At 36.2% G+C, this 8,805-nt stretch overlaps 1 protein-coding gene across 1 annotated transcript; it reads right to left on the reverse strand.

The window, feature by feature from the left end:
- Nucleotides 1–2,012: 2,012 nt before the first annotated feature.
- Nucleotides 2,013–5,502, reverse strand: LOC114383943 (amino acid permease 8-like). The gene is made up of 5 exons (XM_028343640.1): nucleotides 5,393–5,502; nucleotides 4,884–5,105; nucleotides 4,096–4,193; nucleotides 2,369–2,457; nucleotides 2,013–2,080 (listed from the first exon to the last, which is right to left on the reverse strand). Exons 1-5 carry the CDS (start codon nucleotides 5,498–5,500, stop codon nucleotides 2,013–2,015), a joined length of 585 nt encoding a protein of 194 aa, XP_028199441.1. The 5' UTR covers nucleotides 5,501–5,502.
- Nucleotides 5,503–8,805: the final 3,303 nt, after the last annotated feature.

Consider the following 8,805-nt stretch of genomic DNA (forward strand, 5'->3'; position numbering starts at 1 on the left):
GAGACAAGCAGTCCACAAAAACCTCTTTAGAAGCTTCTTGGTTGGTAAGAATAGGGAGCCTATCAACATCTTACAGTATGCTGATGATATTGTTTTTTTTGGAGAGGCTGTGTGGGACAACATTCATGCTATTAAGGCCATCTTAAGAGGATTTGAATTAGCTTCTGGTTTGAAGATTAATTTTGCCAAAAGCCAATTTGGGGTTATTGGTGATGGTGTTAATTGGGCCAGGGAAGCAGCTAATAACCTGAACTGTCGGTAGCTGGAATGTCCTTTCCTTTACTTAGGCATACCTATTAGGGCTAATCCCTCTAGCCAGCTGGTGTGGGAGCCTATCATCACTAAATTCAAGTCAAAATTAGCCAAATGGGCTCAGAAAAATATATCCATGGCTGAGAAGGTTACTCTAATAAATTATGTCCTCAATGCCCTCCCAATTTACCTCCTCTCATTCTTTAAGATACCTCAAAAGGTTGTCAAAAAGCTGATATCCCTTCAAAGGAATTTTCTGTGGGGTGGAGATATTGATCAAAAAAAAATTCCTTGGGTGAAATGGACTGATCTTTGTTTGCCTAAGGGTGATGGGGGGCTGGGGATAAAAGATATCTCCAAATTCAACTCAGCTTTGATGGGAAGATGGTTATGGGCTTTTGCATCTAATCAGCAACAGCTATGGGCTAGGGTTATAACCTCTAAATATGTGGTTGGTCAGATCTTCAAAATGCTAGAGACAAAAGGGGCTATTCCCATTGGTGGAGAGACATTAGAAACTTGTACCATCAGCTAGACTGCAGTATTTTTAAAGATAACTTGTCTTGGAAGGTTGGGTGTGGGGAAAATATCAAGTTCTGGACTGATAATTGGCTAGGGGAACAATACTCCCTGCAGCAGAAGTACTATCAGCTATTCCTCATAAGTAGACAGCAAAGGGATCTCATCTCTCAAGAAGAAGAAAATTTTCTATGTACACTTGTTGACTCCAAGAAAAACCTCATGCCCAACAGGAAGGATCTCATACAAAGTGAACAAAGAGGGACTTAAGAAAAAAAAATACAACTTTTTTTTAACTTGGTAGATCTTTTTTGTTGTGTTTCATGAATCATTGTACTCATGCCAGCATATGAGCATAATGACACAGTGCCTCATGATGTAGAAACGAGCCCTTTGCTCTTTGACCAGCCTAGCACACTTTCTAGCAAAAGCACACTTCCTCTGAGTGGAAGAAGAAGAAGAATTCTTCATGATAGAGGAAGAAGAAGTTTGTTGACATACATTCAAAAAGGTCACAAAGCTGGAATCAGATTTAAATAAACTGGAGGAGAACTCAATGCATAGACAGTTAACAGAGCAAGAAAAATTGGAGAGGAAGCAGTTGCATGATTCTCTTTGGGTTGCTGCCCAAGCCCATCAATCCTTACTTAGGCAGAAATCCAGATGAAGATGGTTAAAAGAAGGCGATTGTAACACAGATTTTTTCCACCTATTGATGAATGCTAACCGAAATAGAAATTCTATCAGGGATGTATTCATTGATGGTTCATGGACTGACGACCCACACAAGGTGAAGGAAGAGGTGAAATCCTTTTTCTTCCATAGGTTCCAAGAACTAATTGGTCAGCGACCCAAGATTGATGGAATCAGGTTTCAAACTGTTAATCTACAGCAGAATAACGAGCTTCTGGCACCTTTCATGGACGAAGAAATTCAGAAGGCAATTTTTAAAGCTGCAGCGAAGTTTTTTATGAAGGAAGGCAATTCACAAAAGGATTGCATGGATTTAATGGAAATCAGTATGCTTACCAAAAGAAAAGGATGGCTTGGGCATCAAGGATATTGAAACATTCAACCTCGCACTACTTGGAAAATGGAAGTGGCAATTAATGCAAGAAAATGGTGAGCTGTGGACCAGAGTTCTAAAATCGAAATATGGTGGATGGAGGAACCTTGAAGAAACAGGAAACTCAGCAAAGCAATTTGTTTAGTGGAGGGATCTAAAACACGCTTTTAATCAATCACAATAGGGAATGGTTATTCAAAATAACATGAGGTGGAAGGTGGGAGATGGAGAGAAAATTAGATTCTGGAAACACAAGTGGATTAATCAACAGGAATCACTAGCAGAAAGGTACCCCAGGCTATTTATCATATCCTCACAGCAGAATCACAACATTAGGTTTTAGGTTTTAAGATGACATATAGAGTTTTAGGCTTATCAAAGAATTTCCCATAACAAATCCAGCACTATATCCCCACAATGCAAATATTACAAGAGCAAGCAATCAATATACTTTGGCATCTCACACCCATACTCCATTTCAAGCATTATATTTTTTTCATATTTAGACATAACTTGACAACAGAGACATACCTTTGATGGCTTCCCTGGGAGGCTTAAAGCCAACCACAATGGACTTCCAAAATCGCTTCCCCCCTTTTCCTTTCGTAGTTTTCTTCGACCTGCGAAAGTGAAAAAATGCTAAAACGAGGAACGCCTAATGTTAAAACGTAAGGACGTACCTCAATCGATATGTGGCAGACACGAACTCCACAAAGACCAACTCCACAATATGGTTGCAGTCACGGAAGAGCAGCCCAGTTTGTGACAAAGACGAACTTAGGGCAGAAGGAGAAATAAGAAGAACGCCCTGGGAGTCTTAAGGCGAACCACAATGTACTTCCAAAATCGATTCCCACCCTTTCCGGAACTCTTTCCTTTCCTAGATTTCTTCGACCTGTGAAAGCGAGCAAATGTTAAAACGAGGAACGCCTAATGTTAAAACGAAAGGACGTACCTCAATCGATAAGTGACAGAGACGAACTTCACACACACGAACTCCACAATGTGGTTGCAGTCACAGAAGTGCAGGCCAGTTTGCGACAAAGACGAACTTAGGGCAGAAGGAGAAAGAAGAAGAACGATAAGGTTCGAGCGCGCGGGTTCTGCAGAATCAGATTTTTAATATATAATGACAACAACATCGGTTTTTTAAAAATAACCGATGTTAAAAACAACTAGGTAACATCGGTTTTAAGAAAACCGATGTTAAAATCAACTCCATAACATCGGTTTTTACCAAACCGATGTTAACAACGACACACCAACATCGGTTTTTCCAAAACCGATGTTAACTACTCCATAGTAACATCGGTTATTTAAATAACCGATGTTAATATATAGTACTTAACATTGGTTTTTCTGAAACCGATATTAACTGTGTCTAATTATTTACAAAAATGCCACCGCGCTTTTGTTAACATCAGTTTTGTGAATAACCGATGTTAACCGTGCGATGTTAAATCTAAAAATTGTAGTAGTGAATATCGCAAAACACGATTGTGCTGCGTTTTAAAGGAAAAAAGAAGGAAAAATCAAGTAGTTCTTTTGGGGGACCAAAATAAGAAGCTAGGGCACAATAGAAGAGAGAAAACCCATTCACTTGGGGACCCCTTCCTCCATTTTCTTCCACATCTCTTGCTTTCCTTTTGTATTAGTAAGCCTCTCATGATAATGAGAGGCTAAACCACCCATTGTTGGGAGCTCAACTACCAAACACTCTTGATGTAATGATTCTAACTATTTAATGTTATTTTGATATTATTGTCTCCTTTCTATGCTTAATATCATGTTTATGGCTTGATCATCCATGCTCATATAGTGTTATAGGGTTTATGCATTGGAAAATGTTTATCCTCTAAGAACTTGAAAAGGACATCTAGGTAATCCATGTCTAGGGATAGAATGGTATTTTTAGCCTTATTTATGCATTTTTATTCTTAAATCAAATTATTTGATATAGCTTTTACAGGATTAGGGGTGAAATTAGATAATTTAGGCTCTTTCACATGAGGAATCATAGTTAAGGTATGTTAGTGGATGAAGGTAATAATCAAAATAACATTAATTAGTGAAAACACTTAATGTTCCATCAAAAGTGGTTGACCCATCACCTGTAACAAAATATTGATTTCTCACACATAATAGACATCAATGCTCAAGTAGTCAACCATATTAGACATATTAAAAGCGTATATTTCAATAAATTACGAATTAAATAAAAAAAATATTTTACAAGAACAAAATTAAAAATGGTTGACCCATCAATGAATGGATATTCCTTGTTAATGAAATCTGAATTTGGCCAGGCGATGTTAGTACCTATTTCAACTATACGAAAGAATGGTTGACCCATCACCTGTAACAAAATATTGATTTCTCACACATATTAGACATCAATGCTCAAGTAGTCAACCATATATTAATATCACTATCAACTTCCAGACGGAAAGAAAACTTAAATTTTTTGTCCTTAAGCATATAGTTATTTTTAAGTTTAATCACTACAAGAAAAAGTTAGAGCAGATTTGGTTCCGTCTTTGTTTTCTCTTTCTTTTTTTTTTTTTTGCAAATTTGGTCTCCTGTTACTTTAATTGTGTATTATATTTAATATTCAACTGAAATACTAATGTGGGAGTACAATAGAGTGACACATCAGCATGAATATATTGACATGGTAGACCAAAATTGCACAATTATAATAATGTAAGATCAAGTTCCGTTAAGCAGTGACAAGATAAAGGAGATTATTGACATGTAACACGGTCTCATTATATCAGGTCATTATTTTGAATTATATATTCAATCTTTACCATCGAATAGTAAACACCCTTCAAAAAAAATATCCGTTACGCAGTGACATGATAAACAGATTATTGACAAGTAACACAGTCTCGTTATATCAAGTCATTATTCAAGAACAGAAATATAATGATACGGATTAAAAGCGTATATTTCTGTAAATTACAAATTAAATACAAAAATATTTTACAAGAACAAAATTAAAAATGAGTAACTTAATTATGTTTCAGTGAAAGAAGGATCGAACCTGATATGCTCCAATCATGTGGATTACGATGAATCCGTTCCCCAGTGCAACCAACCAGAAGGGTTCGGTAAATCCAGTCAAGATGTTCCCAGGTGTGTTATCACCAAAAGCAGCATAGCCAAGGCCACTGCATAGCAAGAACAATATTGCCATTGCTGTGACCCCTAGCACGTTAGCCCTTTTCATTTGTTTATTTTCTGATGGATGGGACTTTAATGTGTCCTAAACAAAGCAGGGAATAATCAGATTCAGTGTCATAATTCCAATTTGCTAGAGATGCTTGCATCTCTTTATTTGCTAAGCTTTTATTAATGAAATATGATATATATACAACAATTCAAATAGAAATTTATATAATAAAATTTTTGTATTTTTCTTTCATCGTTATAACAATAAATAATGTACAAGAAAAAAATAGACACAAAAATTACAGTATAAACTGTTGTATAAATAACATTTTTCTTTATTAGTTTGCTAAATTAGTGGAAAATAAGTGAACTGTGTTTTACCATTATATCATAAATAACAGTAGCGTAAGTGCATGCAAGAGCTATGTTTCCCAATCCAATGAAAACCCTCAGAAGTTTATCCTCTGCAGGTAGTTTGGTTTCGGTCATGCTGGTTGTTGCTCCTTTTCCTGTACATATATTGCCAAAATGGCGATGTAAATACAAGTGTTTTTTTTATGTTACAAAACATCTTTCATGAAGCAAAAAAAAAAAAATACTAACAATCTCTCCTAACAATACTAACAATTAACATTTGCTTATAAAAAAAAGCAAAAACAACAAGTTTGATGTGATAACCAAATTCTAAAAATTGACAATTTAGAAGGGATTCCTAGAATCATAACTGTCTATTTTATAATGACAACTTGATCCATTTGAATTTTAGATTTATCCACAACTAGATTTTGGAGCTGGACCCCTTGCGCTGTTGCAAGATACATAGTGTAAGAGGCATGTCAACTTGAAGTTGTGCCTACAGAATTGCAATGAGAACATCTTCATCTATATTCTTATCCACTTTTGTTGCCACTGTCAAAGTTTTTAATTTTCCCCCCTATTTTCCTGCTTTCCAATTCCATCTTGCTGGTTTGACAACATAATTCCAAAGTTGAACCAGTAATTGAGAATGGGAACTCTTATCCAGAGACAAAGACTATTTCCACCCAAAATGGAAGTGAAGTTGGAACACAGGATAAAGATATTGTTGTGGAAGGCTTTGGTTCGGTTGAAGTATATGATCAATGGATTGCACCTCGAGTATCTGGAGGAAGTCCATAAGCCCAATATGAGGTAATGGCTCTTGTGAATTGTAAAAATTATAAAAAGGGTTGAAGCCTTTAATTGAATTCAAAATAACTGTTCACACTTCACAGCCCTTGTTTCTCCTACACAGATTGATTGGCTTAATAAGGTTTTCACAAGCAAATTAGCCCACAAATGCCCTTAATTACATACGAAAGCTTAAAACAAGCATGTGAAAACAAATTATGGAACCCGCAACCTTGCTTGACAAACCACCCTATATCTTTGAAGCTTAAACTAAAAGAACCTTAAAATAAGCTTAATTAACCTAACAAACTTATTAACTCAGTAACCTGGTTTCTTCGAAGTGAGATCAATGTCGTTCTTCACGAAGTGCCAGTTCGAGTCGCGAAGTTGCACTACTAAAAAAGGCAGAATCTACATCGGTGATTCTAAGACAGTTCTAAACAACCATCTTAGAATGATTGGCGGTGGCATTTTTGTAATAAATGCGAACATAACAACGACGTTTGTAGTTGACCGTCTTTAAATAATGTGTAAAGGTTTAACCAATGGCAAAGTTGTAAATTTTTGCTTTTATACAAAGACGGGTTTTAAATAAAACTCGTCTTTGTTTGGTTATTGATTTACTTTTTATTATTGACTTGCGAGCTCAGCCCCAATTTAGGTCACAACGACTCATGATACTCAGCCCCAATTAAGGGTTCAGAAGCTGGCGATGCTCCCACTCCCACCGATGTCACCACAACCCCCATGCTGCCACTGATGTCGCCTCCAGACAATGCCCGCGCGCGTGAACCTTACACGCCAGTGCCAGCACGTAAAGCAGCGTCGTCGTCGTGGTCGTCTCTCTCAGGCGGCATGGGGGGATGGCGAAGAGGTTGAAGAACGACATGGACAGAGTGGAAGGTGTGGAAGGGGTTCTGTATAGGGTTTTGGAGACATTGCCGATTGAGGTGCTAAATCAGATGAGGGCGTCGCCCAAGGATGACGCCATACCAGAGATAACAATGGCGGAGTTGACGGCCGCCGATGGGGTACTGTTTGGGTTTCCGATGAGGTACGGGTCGATGGCGGTGCAAATGAAGGCTTTCTTTGACTCCACGAGGCACTTATGGTAGGAGCATAAGCTTGTAGGGAAACCCGCTGAGTTCTTTGTTAGCACCGAAACTCTAGGAGGAGGCCAAGAAACTACTGTGTAAGATTTTCTTTTTTTCCTTGTTAGTGTTCTTGATTTGTGAATCTCACTTAAATTTTGAGCTTAATATGTGGCATGCATTGTGAATCACATTTTTAATCTTTATCAGCTAAGTTGAGTTGTTTATGTATGTTGTAGGGCCTTTCAAGGAGAAACGAAGCAATGAGCTTAAATTCTAATAGCTCAAAATCACATATAATTTTCACATTTGTCATTGAGTCTTTGTGTAAGGTACTGTCAAATTTTGTAATTCTACCTAACATTACCAGCAGTTGTGTATGGAAATTGTTGTTTTCCTAAGATTCAAGCCAGGTTTATATTTTCTCTGTTAGTTCTATTGCTAAACATGATTTTTTTAAACTGATGTTGCAGGGAACCACAAAGGGTTTCAATATCTCAAAAACTAGCAGAATCAACCTTATTGATCTTGCTGGATTGGATAAGGATGAAGTTGATGATGGAGAGCCAATGTCTAAGGGAAAGCAGATATGTAGATAAATCATCATCTCAGCTCAAGTAAGATGCAATGACTAAATTATTTCTTAGGGTGTGTTTCGGTAAACAAGTTATTAAGTACTTATTGAAGCCTATAAAAAAATAAAAATAAAAACTAAGTACTTGTTGAAGTGCTTATCATGTAAGCTGTAAGTTGTTTTTATAAGCTGCAATTGAAAAGAAAATAGGATTAACAATTTTCATATAAGCTGCAAGTTGTTTTTATAAGCTATCTTTGAGACTTTATTGAAATAAGCTGAAAATAATTTAAGGACACATTATTAGCTATATTCATAAGTTCTCCTGAATACTCACACAAGTGATTATGTCAGAAGATAAGCCTTAATAAGTTGTAAACAAGTTCTGCCAAACAGACCCTTGTTATTTAAAATTTCTACAGCCTGATTGGATGGGTTTTGCTGTTATGTAGGTTGAAACATAAAAATAACACATTACTCTTTCTTATTTTACTGCACTCAATGCACCTAAATTCTTGAAAGGGAAATTCATTGTCACAGACTGCACTCAATGCACTACCCAACTTTGATCTTGAAAAGCTCCAAATTCTTATAGCTTCAAAAGGAAAGTCGTTGTCACATATTGCACTCAATGCTCTTATGCAAAAGAGGAATGCTCTTATATCCATTATCACATTGAGGTTTTTGATGATGAAGGTAAGATTCATAGAGTATATACTATATAGCAATAGCATGCCTTTTGAGGACTACTTCCACCTTACGCTATATTGTGTATGTTAATTTAGTGTCATTGAGTTCACAAAGCAAACTGAGATTCACCTGACTTCTTTGCAATGCCATATAAAATACAGAAATTATATATATATATATATATATATATATATATATATATATATATATATATAAAAATCAGTTTTTTATAGTTAATTTCTAACTATTTTGATTTTCATCTCTATGTTAAAATAAAAAAAGTCCTCATA

Source organism: Glycine soja, chromosome 14, assembly GCF_004193775.1.
Source record: "Glycine soja cultivar W05 chromosome 14, ASM419377v2, whole genome shotgun sequence".
Classification (NCBI taxonomy): Eukaryota; Viridiplantae; Streptophyta; class Magnoliopsida; order Fabales; family Fabaceae; genus Glycine; species Glycine soja.

Bases quoted from the DNA above. Each gene is read 5' to 3' on its own strand.
- LOC114383943 (XM_028343640.1), bottom strand. From the start codon at position 5,500: ATGACCGAAACCAAACTACCTGCAGAGGATAAACTTCTGAGGGTTTTC. The intron at 2,458-4,095 runs GTCAACCATTTT...TCACTTTCGCAG, and splicing joins GAATATCCATTCATTGATGG to GTCGAAGAAAACTACGAAAG. The intron at 2,081-2,368 runs GTATGTCTCTGT...TTGTGTTTCCAG, and splicing joins TCCCAGGGAAGCCATCAAAG to AATCTAATTTTCTCTCCATC.